This window comes from Eumetopias jubatus, unplaced genomic scaffold (assembly GCF_037043125.1).
Source record: "Eumetopias jubatus isolate StellerSeaLion01/CBP00866 unplaced genomic scaffold, mEumJub1_p1.0 scaffold_12, whole genome shotgun sequence".
Taxonomy (NCBI): domain Eukaryota; kingdom Metazoa; phylum Chordata; class Mammalia; order Carnivora; family Otariidae; genus Eumetopias; species Eumetopias jubatus.
The window spans coordinates 84,176,350-84,196,599 of NW_028274818.1; the positions used below are offsets into that span (position 1 = coordinate 84,176,350).

The 20,250-nt window shown below is 42.1% G+C and overlaps 1 protein-coding gene across 2 annotated transcripts in view; it reads left to right on the forward strand.

Annotated features, from left to right (window-relative positions):
* IQCK (IQ motif containing K) overlaps window positions 1-20,250 on the forward strand; it is a 120,946-nt gene that overhangs the window by 61,803 nt on the left and 38,893 nt on the right. Inside the window, exon 8 of one of the 2 annotated variants that reach the window (XM_028091664.2) lies at window positions 1,655-1,754. The exons of the other annotated variant lie outside the window; for it this stretch is intronic. Within the exon in view, the coding sequence (XP_027947465.1) occupies window positions 1,655-1,675 (21 nt within the window). The 3' untranslated portion in view covers window positions 1,676-1,754. Of the gene's footprint in view, window positions 1-1,654; window positions 1,755-20,250 lie in introns of those variants that run through there. 2 annotated transcript variants of the gene reach the window in all.

Sequence of the window (20,250 nt, forward strand, 5' to 3'; positions counted from 1 at the left end):
CCATTCAAACACCTGTACAGGAATGTTCATGGAAGCATTATTCACAATAGCCAAAGTGTGGGAAACAATCAAAATGTCCACCAACTGATGAATGGATATGTAAAATGTGGAACGTTACTCAGCCATAAAAAGGAATGAAGTACTGATACACGCTACAAGGTAGATGAACCTTGAACACTTTATGCTAAAGAGAAGGAACCAGACATAAAAGGCCACATATTCCATTTAAATAAAATGTCCGGAATAGGTAAATCCCTAGACAGAAACCAGATTAGTGGTGGTCAGGACCCAAGGAAGAGAGGCACGGGGAATGACTGCTAACGGCACTGTTTTGGGTGATAGAAATGTTCTGGAATTAGATGATGGAGATGGCGGTACAACTGTGAATAAACACCGCTGAACTGTAAACTGTAAAAGGGGTGAATTTTATGTTATGTAAATTATGTGTAAGCAAACGAATGAATAATTATGGGAAAAAAATACAAAGCAAGCCATTTTATACCTTTTAACCATGTGTTCTTCTGACACAAGTTCTTGATTTTTGGCCTGTTTTTTTTTTTTTAAGATTTTATTCATTCATTTCAGAGAGAGAGAGACAGAGAGAGCACAAGCAAGGGGAGAGGCAGAGAGAGAGGAAGAAGCAGCCTCCCTGCTGATCTGGGAGCCTGATGCGGGGCTCGATCCCAGGACCTGGAGATCATGACCTGAGCCGAAGGCAGACGCTTAACCACCTGAGCCACCCAGGTGCCCCTTGGCCTGGTTTTATAACAACGAAACATCCTAAGACCAGAAAAAGGGATTTTCAGAAATTTGTGAAGTGTTCCGTCACAGGCAGCACTTGCACGAACTCTCTCTCCTTACACACTCCCACGTAGTTTTATTGCACTTAGCATGAAGGGTTTGCAATTAATGAAAACCGTTACTTGTACTGTCTTAAACACCATGAGGGAAAAATACAGCCCCCCACAAAACTGTTTTGTATGGTAAACTATACATACCATGAAATTTACCATTTTAACCATTTTTAGTTGTAAAGTGACGTTAAGCACATTCACCCTGTTGTGCAGCCATCACCACCATGCATTTCTAGAGCTTTCATCTTGCTAGACTGAAACTTAACTCCTCCCCATGCCCTCCTTCCCCCAGCCCCTGGCAGCCACCCTTTTACTTTCTGTCTCTATGGTTTGACTACCGAGATACCTCATAGAAGTGCAATCATACAGTATTTGTCCTTTTGCGACTGGCTTATTTCACTTAATGTCCTCAAGATTCATTTATATTGTCACATGTGTCAGAACTTCCTTCCTCTTTAAGACTGAAAAATATTCTTGACAGGAAGTTTTAAAATCCAGAAATCTGACATCCTCGCTTGTTATCATGAAACTAGCTGGACATCTCATAAAAATATATTTTAACCTACCACATTAAAAGAAATGTCATGTGGTATGAAAAGCTATGTGTAGTGAACCATTCTCGGTAGCTTTGACTTTATAATTAGCCTTATAAATAGGTTCCTGGTAGTTATTACTAGATGTTAAACACATCTGTAAAAGTGACACGCTCTTGTTCCTTTTTTCCAAAATAGTAGGTTAACGAATGATTAGAAAGCCAGATTGTTTCAACATGCAAAACTGAATGTTTTTTTTTTTTAAAGCTGTTTCGATATTGTGAATGAAGCTGGTCCTCTGAACACTCTCTGAAGTGTGATTGGTGATAAACTGCATTACCACATCAATGGTGCTCTTCTGCCGCTGAAACACTGGATGTTACAGGGAATAGAGAAAACTCTGCTCTCTATTTTAACTATGAAGTTCAAATGAGGTTCCCATGGGCCATAAGGATTGAAATTTCTTTAATGATTTAGGAGGCAGAGACCAGATAAATCCACTGAATATTGATTCTGTCTAAATAAGCTTCAGGTGTTTTATGCTTTCTGCGCATTTGTTTTATTTTATTCTGTCTAACTAGCCTAGACTCCAGGGTGGCATACAATCTCCCCTCCTCCCAGGATCAACGCCCCCTCCAGGCACTGTGACAGCTGACAGTCACAAAGCCCATCAATCATTACTGTTTTTGTTCATTTGGTGAACAATACAGTGCAAGGTTGCTCCAGCAGCTCCTTTGTGGCTTTGCAAAAAAAAAAAGACTGGCGATCCCGATTTCCACCTGCAGAGAACAATGAGAATCTGTGCACTTATACCTTTGTCTACTGTGCAGTGAGCTGGGGTGGATGAGGCACCCCCAAGGAGAAACAGCTTGTTATAAACAAAGAGTACAGGTTTAGAGTTGGACAGTCCCTCTCCCCTTGGCTGTAGAGGTGGGTCTCTGCCAGCTCGGCCACTGGAATATCACATCCCTCTGGCTACAGGGATTAGTTCATGATGGGCAAGGGACCTAAATCAGGCCAGTCATACCTAGTGAAACCATCCTGGGATCTCACAGGAGATGTTGAGACAGAGCAGCTTGCTTTGCATGGGGGTAGTTGGGAGGCCAGACTGTCCACAAACATCTTGCCACTGAGTAAAGAACCTGACAGAAAAGTGACTGCAGAGGCAAGGGAGCTGGGAGCCAGGAGGGGGCTGAGACTTTAAGGCCGTGGAGCACCTGGATTTAGCGGTGCCAGTGAGTCTCTTCCAGATGGATTTCTGTCACAATCTAGAGTCCTGACAATGATTGTTTTCAACACAAAAAGTTCTAGACTCTTGATTACTTGCACATGAAGGTGGATATTGGCACAAAATAAAAATCTGGATCCACTCGTGCAGAGAAACCATTCCACTTTGTCCCAGGGAAAGACTGTGTCCTGTATCGACTTGCTCATAGCTGGAGAGGGGAAGCCTACCCCAAGGAGCAAAATTTTTTTAAACATATCTATTATTTTTATTGTTTAAATAATACATTTCCATTGTAGAAAAAAGGATAATACATAGAAGTTTTTAAAAAAATTTTAATGTATTCATCCTTCTAGAATTTTTCCATTCATATAGGAATTTTTTAAAGCAAAATTGTGAGGCCAACACTGTTTTGTGCCTGCTTTTTCCCCTTAGTGACATACTGGGGATCTCCTTTTTTGTCAGTACACAAAGGTCTGTCTCACAAATTGTAATGGCTCTGTGATATGAAATTTATTTAACCAGAGTTAGACATTCCAGTTTTCTCTTCTATAGAAAACATATTATGAAAACATCCTTGTTCATATGTCCTTGAACACTTAACTGATTCTCTTTATAAGGTTAATTGCTAGAAGTGGAATTGATGGCTCAAAAAGTAAGCACCTTTTTTCAGAGTTTTGCCAATTACTGCTATATTACCCTCTACAGAGGCTAGAGACTAGCCTCTAGACCTATTTACATGTACCAGCAATATATACAAGTGTGCCTTGGTGTAGGTCTTGTTGGGAGAGTAAAGAGAGGAAGAAGTAAGAGACTGGGACCTGAAGTATGTCTAAGGATGTTGGAGTTGCATGGACACTGTGCAGGAGTGTATAAACAGGTAAAACCATGTGTCCACAGTTGTATGGGTTGTCTACTGCACAACTCTGGGGAGTACCATTTGCTACCAATACAGCAGACCTCTGAGTCTAGAAGAAGCCTGGGAAGTGGTGACTGAGTGACCACTTGTTTTATCTTTCTTTTAATCCCACTGGCCTAGGTATCTCTTGACCTATTCTGATAGCTAGAGGCTGGATAAGTGAAGATTGTATCTGTGATACAATCTAGAAGCTCTACCAGAATCAGAGTTACAATCCAGAATCAGAGTTTTCTTCCTGAAAGTGTGCGGCAAGTTTTAGATTAAGTAAAATGTAAAACAATTAATATTCAATAACATAGTAATTATAAAATAAATACTGGACATTTACTCAATGGACTATTATGTCAACATTAAAAATAATAAACAGAGCATAGTAACAAGATGGAGATTGCCATAGGATATTAGGTGAAGAAAGAATAAAATGTCTTATATGTAGATTACTTATAATTATGTTAAAAATATGGATATGTAGGGGCGCCTGGGTGGCTCAGTCGTTAAGCATCTGCTTTCAGCTCAGGTCAGGATCCCAGGGTCCTGGGATCAAGCCCCGCATCGGGCTCCCTGCTCTGTGGGAAGCCTGCTTCTCCCTCTCCCACTCCCCCTGCTTGTGTTCCCTCTCTCGCTGTGTCTCTCTCTATCAAATAAATAAAATATTTTAAAAATATATATGGATATGTAGATAGTCCACTAGAAACAAATATATAAAATAATATTGTAGTTGTTCAGAGATAGGATAAGGGGTGACATTTTTGCCCTCTGCTTTTTTCTATTTTTCAAATTATCTACAAAGAATATATTGTTTTTACAGAAGAATAAAAACATTATTTAAATAAAGACTTGGAAACCTACATTCAACCATGATACTTTTTGTACCCTCTTCCTCTTTAGTTCAAATTTGGCATCATTAGACTATTATTCCTGAGCCTCTTTTAGGTGTGTGTGTGTGTGTGTGTGTGTGTGTAGAAAAGATCTAGATATTTATGCTCAAATATTTTAGGTTGTAAGGAAATTTGATTATTTTCCTATAGCTCTCCTGTTACAGTCTTAATTAACAAGAAATAACAGACCACAAGTCATTTGGAATATGGTTTGATTTCACGAACAAAGAAAGCCTTTCACAGCACATGTGTTAGACTTCACTAGAGAAAACCCATCGGATCAGCCGGCAGTTTAAAAGGCAAGGGAGGAATATTGGCATTTCCCTCTTCAGAGCATTCTGAAGATTCTAAATAAAAAGTGTTGTGAGTTCCAAAAGAATGAAAGTAGGGTCTTGAATAGATATTTGTATATCCGTGTTCATAGCATTATTGGCACGACCTAAACGGTGGAAGCACCTCAAGTGTCCATCGACACCTAAATGGATAAGGAAAATGTGATATATACATGCAATGTAATATTATTCCACCTTAAAAAGGAAAGGAATCTGTCATATGCTACAACGTGGATAAGGCTAAGTGAAATAAGCCAGTCACAAAAAGACAAATACTGTTATGAGTCCATTTAGATGAGGTACTTCGAATAGTAAGAATCATAAAGATAGAAAGTATAAGGGTGGTTGCCAGGGGCTGGGGAGAGGGTAAATGGGGAGTTAGTGTTCAATGGTTACAGAGTTTTAGTTTTACAAGATGCGAAGAGTCCTGGGGAAGGATGCTGGTGATGTTTGCACAACAATGTGAATGGACTTAATACCACTGTACCGTATCCTTAAAAATGGTTAGGGTGGGGGCACCTGGGTGGCTCAGTCGTTAAGCATCTGCCTTCGGCTCCAGTCATGATCCCAGGGTCCTGGGATCGAGCCCTGCATCGGGCTCTCTGCTCCGTGGGAAGCCTGCTTCTCCCTCTCCCACTCCCCCTGCTTGTGTTCCCTCTCTCACTGTGTCTCTCTGTCAAATAAATAAAATCTTTAAAAAAAAAATGGTTAAGGTGGCAAATTTTATGTTAAGTATATTTTACCACAATTTAAAAAAAAAAAAAGAAAAAGCAAGAGATGGGTGTTCAACTGTGTTTGATTTGATTTAACTTGATTTTTCCCTCCAAAAAAACCACTCCTTTCTATTTAGAGATGGCCTGTATAGTTAGGGAGGAAATGGGTGACAAAAACAGCCCAAGATAAAAACCAAGCAACTGTGAAAAGACTTCAAAGAATACAAAGAAAAAGTTTTGTGGTTCCTCCCATATTTTTCTGCAGAAAGCAGAAATTCCAAGTTGAAGCTCTGTACTTAGAGGAAGAGAAATTTTTGTCCACTTCAGGCAGCGGGCTGGGATGTTAGGCGTGACCAAAAAAAAAAAAAATTGTTTTTGAAAGATCACTTGAAGGTCTCATCATTAGCCTTAACTTTCTTGTTCTTGAAAGTTGTGGCTGAGTGGAAAAACTTGTTTTATTCTATGTAAATCATGCCCTGTGGCCACTTGTTAAGAATATGGACTCTATCAGCAGACAGATCTATTTATTGATGACTTTGGGTGGGTTATGTAACTTCTGAATGACACTTTCCTGCTTGTAAAATGGGACTATTAATGGTTCCCATCTATGAAGATGGAATCAGATGGTTAGTCCACATTTGGGCCTTGCACAGTGCCAGGCACATAGTAAATCCACAATAAATATTAGCTGTTGTTGTTACTGTTATCATTTTTTTATTATTACTGATTCCATCTTACTTCATGGTGCATCTTTTTTTTTTTTTTTAAGTAAGCTTTACACCCAATATGGGGCTTGAACTCAAGCAACCCCGAGATCAAGAGTTTCATGCTCTGCCAACTGGGCCAGCCAGGCACCCCCAGAGCATCTTTTTAAAAAGCCAGCTAGTGGCCTCCTTGTAGTTCCTCAGGAACACCAAGCATGCTCCTGTCTCAGGGCCTTTGCACTTGCTGTTTGTTCTTTATGCTTGGCAACTCTCAATCGTGGTACCTTCTCTTGCTTCATTCAGGATTCTTCTTGAATGTCTCTCCTGGTTACCCTTTCAAAAAGAGCACGCACTCATCATTCTCCAGCCTCTTACTATGCTTTTTTTTCTGCCTCTCACTTACCAATTACCTGACATTATATTGGATATTCATTTGTTTGTCCATTGCCTGTCACCCTGACCAGAATGTGAGCTCCAGAAGGATAGAGGTTGCTTGACTTTTTCATCCTATATCCCCAGCCCCTAGAACACTGTCTGGCACAGACTAGATACATAATAAGTATTTTAGTGAATAACTGAATCCCTTAAATGATCTCCCTAATGAGGGCGTTTGAAAACAAAGAAGAACAAACTGTTTTGGTTCCATCTTCAAAGCCCTTCTCTGGGATTTACACAGGCGCTTAAACAGGGACTTCTGTGGGGAGGTGCTTTGTCCCAGGATCCTCAAACTCAACAGCTGTGCTCGTTAATCCCCCAGGGATTACTTTTGAGAAAAGTGTATTCATTTTAGCATTGCCCTTCGTGAACTACCTCTGCACCAAGCCTCATAATATGAAGAAATGAAGTGTGCTATGGGAAATTACGATCCTCCCAAGCAGGCTTGAAAGGACAGCATCAGCCGAAGGCTCACTGGGTGGGTATCTTTAGTTCATCTGAGTATCGGACAGAAAAGATTTTCTTGGTTTGGAATTTCTCTTCTGAGTGCTGATATCTGCTGGCAGGTGGGCAGACTTTGCTGGCAAAAGTCAGACATTGTATTGTGCAAAAGGAATGCTAAAAATGGGGCACTGCATCAAATTACCCCCAGTTTTCCTCTTGATGGGGCACAGCCATGTCTCAATAGCCTCAGAGGGGCTGGTCATGACCTTCGTGATTTGATAAGCAATCTCTGCCCCGGATTCCTCTAGTGGGAGCTCCACATGGAAAGATTTATCTTCTTGTGGGATCATCTTGGTGTTTGCTGGCCCATGGATATAGTTTCAGTCTGTTTCACCTTACCTTCCCAACCAGAAGATCAAATCCCAAAGAGCCCTTTCCTTCGGGCTATCTTGGAGGTATTTGTGAATCCTACGTAGTGAAATTGGTTTTGAGCAATTTTCTAACACATGGAGAATGTTTATAAACTGTTAGGGAGGTCAAGGCCACCTTTACGAGTTCCTGTGATTGAGTGGAAGAAAACTCCTGAACTTCTCAGCATTATAGAGGTCTTGATTTTAAGCTGAGGATTCTGATATTAGACCTCTAGCATTTGAAGTGGAATGCTCCCAAGGATGGCTGCCATCAACCCTTCTGCCAGTTCCACTCAAATAGAGGCCTTATGCCTTCCATTGATGTGTGACTGACTCCATTTGTTCACTCTTTTATTTTTTATTTTTTTAAAGATTTTATTTATTTATTCATGAGAGACAGAGACAGAGACAGAGAGAGAGGCAGAGGGAGAAGCAGACTCGCAAGGAGCAGGGAGCCTGATGCGGGACTTTGACAAATGTGTACGGAGAATCTAGTGCTTGCCAAGAACAGCGCTGGGTACTTTACAAACAGAGCTCATCTGTCCCTTGAGTTCAGAGGCAGCGATAACAAGAAAAATGATAATAATATTAAGAATAGCAAAATCTGGGGCACCTGGGTGGCTCAGTCGGTTAAGCATCTGCCTTCGGCTCAGGTCATGATCCCAGGATCCTGGGATCCCTGCTCAGCGAAGAGCCTGCTTCTCCCTCTCCCTCTGCCTGCCAATCCCCCTGCTTGTGTGTGCGTGCCCATTCTCTCTCCCTCTGTCAAATAAATTAATAAAAATCTTAAAAAAAAAGAATAGTAAAATCTAGGGGTGCCTGGGTGGCTCAGTCGGTTAAACAGCCGAATCTTGATTTCAGCTCATGATCTTAGTGTCCTGGGATCAAGCCCCACATCGGGCTTCCCACTCAGTGAGGAGTCTTGCTTGAGATTCTTTCCCTCTCCCTCTGCCCCTCCCCCTGCTCATACACACACTCTCTCTCTCTCAAAATCAGTACATAAATCTGATTTATTAAAAAAAAAATAGCAAAATCTAGTATTTTTGGTTACTTGCTATGTGCCAGGCACCGAATTAAGCATTTTACAAGCATTGTCTCCTTTATGCTTTATGCTACCCTATAAAGTAAGCCAGTATGTACTACTATTATCTCATGTGTAGATGAACCAACCAAGGCTTAGAAACCCTAACTGACTTGCCCAGCATCACACAGTGATAAGTGGTAAGGCCAGAGTTTTAAGCCCAGGTCTGACTGTCCTCAGAACCCTGTCTCTCTTAAAAACAAAACAAAACAAAGCCATTTTGCATTCCTACTAGAAATATATGAGAGTTCCCATTGCTCCATGTCCTTACCTGTACTTGTTATGGTCAGTCTTTTTAATTTTAGCCATTTTAGTGGGTGTGTAATAATACCTCATTTTGTGTGTGCATGTGTTCTTTGGTTTGTTTTTGTTTTTTAAAGAGAGCAAGAGAGAAAGAGAGTGGTGGTAAGGGGAAATGAGAGAGAGAGAATCCCAAGCAGGCTCCAGGCCCAGCGCAGAGCCTGGTGCTGGGCTCGATCTCATGACCCTGAGATCATGATTGGAGCCAAATTCAAGAGTCGGATGCTTAATCGACTGAGCCATCCAGGCGCCCCAAGTGTGTGCATATGTTTTAATTGAGTTTATTAAGATAGAAGTTACACACAGTAAAATTTACCCTTTGTAGAGTATAGTCTTTTAATTTTGACAAATGCATAGGGTGTAACTACCCCCATAATCAAGGCATAGAAACATTTATATCATCCCCCAAAATTCCCTCAGACTGCCCCTCTGTAGTTAACCCCTGCCCCCAACCACCAGCCTCTGACACTCACTGATCCGTTTCTGTTTCTCTGGTTTTGCCTTTTCCAGAATGTCAGGTAAGTGGAATCCTAAAATACATAGCCTTTGTGTCTGGCTTCCTTCACTGGACCTGGTGCATTTGAAATTCTTCCACGTGGTTATGTGTATCAGTAGCCTCTTCCGTTTTATTGTCGAGCAGCCTGCCACTGTAACACCCCAATAAGAGGGAGTTCCCAATCCTGGTTATGAATTTAACAGAAGACTGGCTTATTTATACCTACGGATTGCAATGGTTTCAAGCCTCACCATGTATCAGGGTCATCCTTGGAAAGATTTTATTCTTAAATTCTAATACCCAAGGCCTCATTCCCCTGAGATCTTGTTCAACTGGCCAGGATGAGAACAGGAGATGGGCAGTTTTTAAAAAGACCCTCCCCCCAGGTGATGCTAACATATAGCCAGGTTTAAGACCCACCAATGAGTTGGAATCCACTTTGAGACCTACCAGTTGGGTGATCCAGGACAAATCACGACCGTTGGAATCTCAATTTCTTTCTCTTCTAGTTGCGAATAATAATAGTTGCCCAGTCCAGCTCACCAGGTTATCATAAGGATCAAAATATTTTCTGGTGGCAACGCATGAGAAAGTGTCCTGGGAACTCTAGCTGCAGGAATGAACGGTATCAATATGGATGTAATGATCCCTCCGTGTCTTTCCTGTTTGAAATGTACCAGAGGTTCTATTTCCTAAACCACTGAGAGAGGTTTTCAAGAGCACATGGAAAGAGCAGTCTTTTCTCTGTCGATTTTATGTGTGCTATTAGAAGACTGCCTGATGTATAAGAGTAACTGGAACGCCAACAGACAGATGGAGATGAGAAGTGGGATAAACACACGCCTTTCCGAGACAGCGGGGATGTGGGCAGAACTGGGCATGGCTGGAGACCATGGTCTTCTGCTGGAAGGGTTAAGTCAGCACATTTGCAAAAAGCAAACACTGATGTAACTGAAAGGACAAGGCAAGCTGAGGCGTGGCGCCAAGGATACAATTACCGGGCAGCTCCTGATCATCCAGTCCTCACCTCAGAGCAAGTGAGAGAAGGCCCCTTGTCAGGGGCAAACACCTTATGAAACAAGAGGTCATTTTACCACCACATCTGGCCACCTCAGCACATACTGCAAGGAGCACCGTGTTGGTTTGGGTATGGAAAGGAATGACCATCTTTGTATGAAAAAAACTCTTTCATTGATATTTTTGTTGTAAAATAGCAGATACTCATTGTGAACAAAAACCAAGCCGTATAGAAATAATGTCTTAGCTTGGGCTACTCTAACAGAACGCCACAGACTGGGTGGCTGAAGTAACAGACATTTATTTCTTACAATTCTGGAGGCTGCGAGGCTCAAGATCAAGGTGCCAGCACGGTCAGTGTCTGGTGAGAGCCCCCTTCCTGGCTTGCAGATGGCTTCCTTCTTGCTGTGTCCACTCATGGCAGAGAGAGAGAGAAAGAAAAGATCTCTGATTTCTTCTTCTTCTTTTTTTTTTTTAAGATTTTTATTTATTTATTTGACAGAGAGAGGCACAGTGAGAGAGGGAACACAAGCAGGGGGAGTGGGAGAGGGAGAAGCAGGCTTCCCGTGGAGCAGGACCCTGGGATCATGACCTGAGTCGAAGGCAAACGCTTAACGACTGAGCCACCCAGGTGCCCTCTTCTTCTTTTTTTTAAGATTTTTGTTTATTTATTTGAGAGAGTGAGCAAGCGAGAACATGAGCAGGAGGAAGAGCAGAGGGAGAGGGAGAAGCACCCCTTGGAGCAGGGAGCCTGACATGGGGCTCAATCCCATGACTCTGAGATCATGACTTGAGCGAAAGGCAGATGCTTAACCAACTGGGCCACCCAGGCGCCCCTCTCTGATTTCTTCTCGTGAGGGTACTAATCCCATCCTGAGGATCCTACCCTGGTGACCTCATCTAATCCTAATTACCAACCCCTAATACCATCACATTGGGGGTTAGGGCTTCACCATACGAATTTTGGAGAAACACATTCAGTACTACTTTAAAGTTAAATGTGGAACTCTCCATTCCTGTCCTACTCTAAACCTGTTTCCCCGGCGAAACCACTATTAACAGTTTGGCATGTATCTTTTTAATGTTTTTTCTTTTGTATATATGAACATTTATGTATGTATATATGTTATATTGTGTTTTTTATAAACATGGGATATTTACTTTTATAAGTTTGGGCTCACACTCTACAGCCTGCATCCTGCCTTTCATCTAGCATTGAGAATAGCTTTCCACATCATTACACGTACATCTATTCTGAGCATTTGTATTTGAAGGAAAACACTCTATTAATGTAGTTGGCAGGGAGGAATTTGACCAAGCACTTTCTCATTCAAAATACTCCCAACCCAAAGCGAGCCCTGAGATGGCAGTAGGGAAACTTTAGGAGTTGGTATCGATTTCTGTTTCCTCAGCAAGTCCAACATCATTGACTTTAAGGGCCAGCCTTTTTCCTTCTGCTTTCTTGTGAGTGTTGGCTTCCCTGGATTGTTGGTCAGCTGTATAGCCTTCTTGACTTCCTCTTCCTCCTTTCCAGAGAGCGGTGTCTCCTGGTGCAGCTGTTGAAGGCGGTGGGGGGGGGGGGAGTGCATTTCCTCCCTTTGTGTGTGTCATTAGCCATCTCTCTGGCTTCCCTCTGGGCACAGCCACCCAACCAGGTGAGCTGGTGTCATTTCAAGCAGCACTTCCGTTCTCAGGCAGAGGTTGGTTGTCATTTCTGGATGACGTCTGAAATGGTCCAGGTGAAGAAGGTTGGCATCTGGCACAGAGACAATGGCAGACAACTTGGTGCGAGTCACATTTTCTTTGTAAAGGATATGCTGCCTACAACTCCTGTTCAAGACGATTGTTTTTTTAATACTTCGCGATTTTTTAGGCTAACTTGAAGGCAGTATAGCATAAAGGTTAAGCAAGCATGCTCTATAATTAGATCAATTCATTCACTGATATTCATTCACTAGTATTTATTGGGGACCTGTTATGTGGCAGACAGGCATTGGTCTAGATGTTGGGCATACTGCAGGGAATAAGACCATGTCCCCGCCCTCATGGAGCTTGCATTCTTGCAATAGACTATAAACAAATATAAATAAATATGTAATATAATGCTGAGAAGTGTATCAGCTAGCAATTGTCCCAGTAATGCTGCTTCACAAACCACCCCCACACTCAAACCACCCCCACACTCAGTGGCTTACAACATACATTTATATCCTACTCACATGCCTGCAGCTCAGCCAGGTTTCAGCTCTTCTAGGTTGGATCTCGCTACACTTGGATCTAGGCTGTTGGGTTCTGTGTAGTTTTGTCTAGGGTCTGTCATTCTTCTGAGGTCAGTAAGCTACCAAGGGCATGTTCCTTTACAGCAGAGATCAAAAGCTCTGATCAAAGCACTGAGGGGAAATACAGTCTTAAGACCCAGCCTGGAGACATGCCACTTCCCCACACATTCCACTGGCCCAAGCGAGTCATGTGGACAAGCCCAACATCAATGAAGCTGAGAAGAGAGACATGCTCTCACTTAATTTTCATCAGGCCAGCATCCACGATGACTCCCCAGTGATCCCCACCTCCTCGTATTCACATTCCCAGGGCGTCCCTTCCCACAACTATACCAGGGTTGATATGTGTAACTAATAGAATATGACAGAAATAATGGTGTGCCACTTCCAAGATAAGGTTCTAAAAGACACCGTGGCCTTGGTCTCTCTGTCTGTCTCTCCGTCTTGGACTGTTCACTCTGGGAGAAGCCAGCTACCATGTCATGAGCAGCCCTACAGAGATGCACACATACGGGAAATGGAGACCCAGTGCATAACTGTGTGAGTGAGCCTTAGGTGCAACTCCTCCAGCCAATCAGACCTTCAGGTGGCTACAGGCCCAGCTAACATCCAAGCTGTAACCTCATGGGATACTTTGAAATAGAACCACCCAGCTCAGCCGCGCCTGGACTTCTGAGCCTCAGAAACTGTGTGAGATAAGTGTTCATTGTTCTTGTGAGCCACCACATTTTGGGGGGTCATTTATTATGCAGTAAGGGAAACTAACACAATAACTCAGGCTGCTGTGGAGAGAGCAAACTGTAGGAGGATAGAAATAGAAGCAGGAGGAGCGCCGGGGTGGCTCAGCCAGTTAAGCGTCTGCCTTCGGCTCAGGGTCCTGGGATCAAGACCCACGTGGGGCTCTGCACTCCGTGCAGAGTCTGTGTCTCTCTGCCCCTCTCCCTACTTGCTCCCTCTCTCTCTAGAATAAATAAATCTTTAAAAAAAAATAGAAGCAGGAAAACGATTACAGTATCTATGTCCCTGCTACTCAAATTGGGATTCATAGAGCAGGAGGATCATCTTCACGTGACAACTGGTTGGAAATCTAGGCCCCACCCCAGGCCTCTCGAATCAGAACCTTTATCTTGACAAGATGCCCCGGTGAGTGTTTGCACGTGACAGTTTGAGAAGCAGAGCTGGTAGCTGGAGTACCATGATGTGGGTTTGAATCCCAGCTCATCAATCCTGCAACTTTCAGTAAATTACTTAATTTTCCTAAGCCTCTGTTTTCTTTCCTGTAAAATGGGGATAATAATAGTGTTGCCTTCACAGGGTTATATGTGAGGGTGAAAAGGAAATGGTGCAAGTCAAGTGCTTAGCATAGTGCCTGGCACATGGTTAGGGCCTCCTAAGTGTTAGCTCTTTATTGACTTGATCTGATCCATGCATTTTCTTCCCTAATATTTCCTGATCAATTTCCTGATGATTCACCTTAATTTTTTTTTATTCCCTGTCAAAGAAAATCCGATCAAAGAAAGTCCTGTTTTGCAAAATGTCCTTGAGCTCATCAGAAAGGCCTTTTGTGCCCAGCATGATGCCAGCGATACTCCAGATTGAAGGCACCTGATTTCCATCATCAGTTTCCAGGCCCAGTTCTCAGGGCAATTTTTCAGGGCCACCCAGCAGGCCAAAATAGGCCACAGCACTATAAATAGTGAGTTTCGGCTGCTTGGGGCCTAGCTTCCCAGGCCAGACCCTCTTCACCTTCCCCCTGCCTGGTCCTGTGGTTGTTCAAATATACTCTGGGTTATATCTGCAAGTGGATTTTTCTTAATATGCCCAGAAAATGCTTTGCCAACTTGCCAGACTGTCTGCAAACTCCCCCCTTTTTATTTGCTCAGTGGCACCATATCCCAAATATGTGATGGAAGCTGATAAACCAGACTCCAAGGGTGTCGTGAGGAGTAAGTGAGGAAGCTACATATTGGTGGGACTGGCTACAGAATGTGTAGGGCCTAGTGTAGAATGCAAATGCAGGGCCCCTTGTTCAAAGTTTTAAGAGTTTCTAGATGGTGACAGCAAGAGTATTAAAACAAGGTGAGGCCCTTGTAAGCATGGGGCCTGTGTGACTGCCCAGGGCAATTCTCCTGAAGCCAGCCCCACATACTAGGTGCGTCTGATGCACCTGGCAATTAGTACCAGCCAAATTCACTTTTCTAGAATCTTTCTCTTTAAAGGACTAATCAGTCTTCCTTCAAGGCAAAGTGTGTGGGTAAATTGTATAGCTGTAATCTGATCCCTTCTGCTGCTAAATCTTAGTGACTTAAGCCATAGCAATTGATTATTTTTCACAGGCTTGTGGGTTAACTGGCTAGTTCCTCCGCTATTTCTCCTTGACTCACTCATGCGGCTATATTTGGTTGGTGCGTTTAATGGTGAACACTACATTTGGGAACTTCAACTGTGGGATGTCCCCATGCAGCTCCACACTGGGGCTCTGGGTCCGGCACTCCAGCCTCATCTGTACCACCTTCACTGGGCCCTTCTTGGCCGTGATGGACCTTTCCAGCAGCATGATGGTATTCTCTGCCTAGATGATCTGGGCTGGGCTGGAAGGTCCAAGCTGGCCTCATGCACATGTCTGGAGCCCTTCAGTTCTCCTCCATGTGGCTGGCTTGTCATACTCCAGTGGGTCAGACCAGCTTCCTTACATAATGAAAGAAGCATTCCCAAAATGGAAGCCTCAAGCCTTCTTGAGGGCTAGACTCTGAAACTTGCACAGCAACACTTTGGTTACCTTCTCTTGATCAAACCAAGTCATGAGGCCCACCTAGATTCAAAAGGGGGGGAATAGACTCCCCCACTTAATGAGAAAAGTGGCATGGTTTTCAAAAGGACAGGGATCCAGGGCGCTGGGATTCACTGAAGCCTACGTCAGAATTATCTAGAAGCCATGTTAACACAGGGATTGCTGGGCCCCAACTCCAGAACATCTGAGTCAGTAGGACTGGAATAGGGCCTGAGAACTTACATTTCAAACTAGCTCTCAAGAGATGTCGTTGCTGCTCGTTTGGGAACCATACTTTGAGAGCCACTGGTGGAGGGGTTAAGTGTTGATATTTTAGAGCAGTGGCTCTCAACCTTGACTGCACATTAGAAACATCTGGGCAGCTATAACTACATACATGTCCGTTCTGGGTATCAGTGGTAACAAAGAGATCAAAGCACTGTGCAGTAATACGGTCTTTGGCATCGTTCACTTGGCTGTAATTTATAAATCATTGCAAAGTTCATCGAATCCCTTAAATGCTTTTGCAACTTAATCATTCCCTAATTATGTGGGTAAACAAGTACCAAGAAAAGTTGGATGAACTTTATCTCAACTGTCATCATTGAGCTGTTGGGGGAAATTCCAATGCTTTTTCCAAGTATGTACTACGATACGATTTTATTATTAAAGGGACTTCAGTACAAAATACGTGTGGCTTCCTGGGAGAAGGCCTTTCTGGAACTGCATTGAAAAGACTACCGTACCAAAAAGCAGCTGCTGTTCATGAGTCACACAGATCCTGTCTCCTGACCGCACACTAATAACCTGAGCCGTCCTTCTTGACTCTGATTGTCAGAATTTGCAATAATTGATGTGGCATTGTGTAAGAACTGAGACAAAAAATGTACACATGGTAAAGTAGTAGGTCTCCTAACATTAAGTTCATTCTTCACATTCTCTGCCATTAGAGCAGAGTTTCAGACTTTTCAGATCATTAGAATCACCTGGGGTTCTTGCTAAACATATCGACATGGTGGTTCCATTGTCACACAGACTGAATCAGAACCTACAAGGCAAGAGCCTGAGAGTCTTACTTTTAACAAGTGCCCTAAGTGATCTCAATATCACCAGGTAAGGTTAGGGAATTATCTTAAAGCAATAACGTTATGTAATACATACAGAAAGATAGAAGGAGCACTAAGGGAAACTGGGGGCTACGGTTCTAATGCCCACTCAAGGATCAGAGCAGGGGCTGACAAACTACAGCCCGTGGACCAAATCTGGCCTGCTGTCTATTTTTATAAATAGTTTATTGGAACATAGCCAGGCCCATTTTTAAAAAACCTATTGTCTATGATTGCTTTTGTGCTATAATGACAGTCATTGAGACAGAGACTATATGGCCCATAAAGCCAAAAATATTTACTATCTGACCTTTAAAAAAATTTTTTTTTGTTTTTGGCCCTTGGATAAAAAACATGACCTCAGACCTGGGCAAACTTAGAATTAGAACTAAGGCCCTCAGTGACTATGAGCTCATAATAAAAAATAAACCAACAAGGAATGGAGGCGGGGAGGCAGTGAGTACAACAAACTGGAAAATCCAAGGCCTCAAGAGTGGCAATTTGAGACTATGAAATACGTATGTTTAAGATGATTATAGAGATTTATACTAAAAAAATTTTTTTAAAGAATATAAACCTTGCTGAAAGAACAGGGCAATAAGAATAAAATGAGTCAGATTTGAAAAAGAACTAAGTACAACCTATAAAAATGAAAACAACTGAACAGGCTAGAGCTGTGCTTCTCAAACTTCAGTAAGCATCGGGATGTCTGAAGAGTTTGTTGAAACCAGATTCGTGGCCCTACTCTCTATTCAGTTCTGATTTAATAGGTCTTAGGTGGAAGCCATGAATTTGCATGTCTAATGAGCTCCCAAGTACTGCTGATGGTGGTGATCCATGGACCATACTTTGTGTGTGCATTAAATAGCAGACAGACGCAGCTGGAGGAGTAATTGCTATCCAGGGAGATCTGGGAGAAAGAAGGCAACAGGGAGAAAGAGGTGGGAAATGTGGGAAAGCAGTTGAGATAAAGAACAAGAAGGTCAAACATAAGTCTAGTAGGAATTGCAGAGGGCGACGACAGAACGAGTCGGGGAGAGGCAGTGTTGACAGAGCTACTGGGCAAGAACATCCCAGTTGAAGAAACACAAATCCCGAACTTGATAAATAAGGACATAACTGCAGCAAAATGCTACCTGGTCAAACCGCGGCATGCCAGAAGTAAAGAAGAAGCCTTATAGTTCTCTCGAAAGGATTGCCTACAAGGGAAAACAGTGAGACTGATCAAGACGTCTCATCAGCAGTAGGATCCGCCAGAAAACAGCGATATATACTCTCTTCACACCCTAAGGGAAAGTAACATTCAACAGAGAATTATATGCTCACTAAATTAACACTCAAGAGCAAGGGTTAAATACATTTTCAAACACACCTCTCACTGAAAGAACTACTAAATGATGTGCTTGAGTTAGAAGGAAATTGAATCTATAAGGAAAAAGTGGGAGCAGAATGCAAGAAACAGTAGTGAATGAGGAAGCTGCTAGATCTAAATACATATTGACTATTATGTAATATACACACACACACATACATGCATATACACACATGGACATATACTGTAAGTGCATATATACACATAGGTACATATAAACATATATATACACACATACATATATATATACACACACACAACATACACACATATACACGCATCAATGGGGGATAAATGAGAGGAAACTAAAATGCTGGACAGCAGTCATGAGAGTTGAGAGTGGGGTGTTAAAGGTGTTCTAAAGTCCCGTAACTGCTTGAGGGGAAGTTGGACAGACTCATTTTTTACTTTAAGTCGTTTATTACATTATAGCAACATATTCAAGAAAAAGTAGAATGAGAACTAACAAATCAGTAGAAGGGAAAAATGGAATTCAAAAAATCCAATGCAATAAAAAGCAGGAAAGGGAAAAAAAAAGACATAAGAGCATGACAAATAAAAAACAAGATGAGTGAGATCAGTACAAATATATTACTGATCACAATAAATGTAAATAGAATGAGCTCTTCTCTGATTTCTCAGATTGGATTAAAAAGAAATCTGCCTCTGTGCTACAGGTAATACAGAATGACCCAGAATGGTCCAAAGCAAAGAGGTGGAAAAAGATATACAATACAACACAAATACCAACCAAAAGGAAAGTGATCTTGCGTTATGAACGTCAGATAAAATAGACTTTGAGAGAAAAAAACATTTTCAGAGATAAAGCAGGTCCTTAATGATAAAGGAATATCTGGTATTTTCTATTGGGTCAGACTTTTTGTAATGCTTTTCACAGTCCACTGAACTGAATTTACCATACACTAATGTGATGAACACACTGTTTAAAAAATGTTTCTCTAGAACACATTTTACTCCTCCCTGAAAGCCCCAAGCAACTCCTAAGAGACATGCTGTCATACTACAGATGAATATCTGGGACACCTCCACAATACCAGGAAATATGTGATAGCTACAGGTTTTTATAATTAGTTCCCCCAAACAATAAGGAACACTCATAACCACCCGAATGAGAAACTAACTTTTGTTTCATTTCGCCAAAGATCTGAAAAGAAATCACAAAGCTTACTTACAGAGAGAAAATTGAATTTATGAAAGAGTTGGAAACTCTGAATTTTCCATTAGGTATTTGAAAGAGAATTTGCAAACATCTCTTTCCTTCATTTTGAAATCCACTTTTCTCAAGTACAAAATCCTTTAATATAATCATTAGTGCATCAGGTCATGTCAGGGATGTGATAACCTTCTGAGGTATCTCACACTGACTTGGAGGTTCACTCTTGCCAGCATTACTGAAGGGCTGTCCGTTGTGTTGTTTCTCCAGCATCTTTCCAGGAACTGTAATATATTGAAAGTTTCTTTCTCCAAAGCCATTAGAAAAACTCCAGGGAATCATCCAGAGAAAATAGTCATTGCTATGTTATTGTCTGTTTTGCCAACAAGCAAGGAAACCAACTGAGCTAAGAGGAATTCAAAAGTATACATCTATGAGGGGTGACTTCCAAGTCCCAGCTAGTAGCCCCTCTCTTCCTCCCTGCCTGCAGTCACCATCCTACAGTCCTGATACCCCTCTACTGGCTGAGCACTGCCTAAAGTTATATAATTATAAAATCATTTATGTGTTCAATCTTTTGCAAACCCTTGGGAAGAGGCCTCACTTCCAGTTTTATGAATCACTGGCTCTTCAGCCAATTGGCTCCATGTCCTACCAGCAATTGTAGGATGCAGCCTCAAAGCTGAATTCTTATTCTTATTGCTTTTTTAAAAAATATTTATTTATTTATTTATTTATTTATTTATTTATTTATTTTAGAGAGGGGAGGGGCAGAGTGAAACCATACCAAGCAGACCCAACGCTGAGTGTAGCCTGACCTGGGACCTGATCCCACAACCCTGAGATTATGACCTGAGCTGAAACCAAGAGTTGGGCACTCAACTGAGCCACGCAGGTGCCTCCTTATATTAGTTGATTTAAGAAATTGTTAACACAGTGAGGGCTTACTATGGACCAGACAATATCTCATCTTGTTTTCACACCAACCCAGTGAAGGAAATATCTGTACTATTCTCATTTTACAGATGAGGGAATCGAGGCTCAGAGAGTTTAACTTGCTCCAGATTCCTCAGTTTGTCATTTGCAGAGCTGAGATTCAACTTCAGCCTTTCTGATCCAGAGTTGGCTCTCTTAACCAATATGGTACCCTGTTGGCTTTCATCAGAATAGTAGATAATTAGGAGAATTTGATTGGTTCACGGACATTT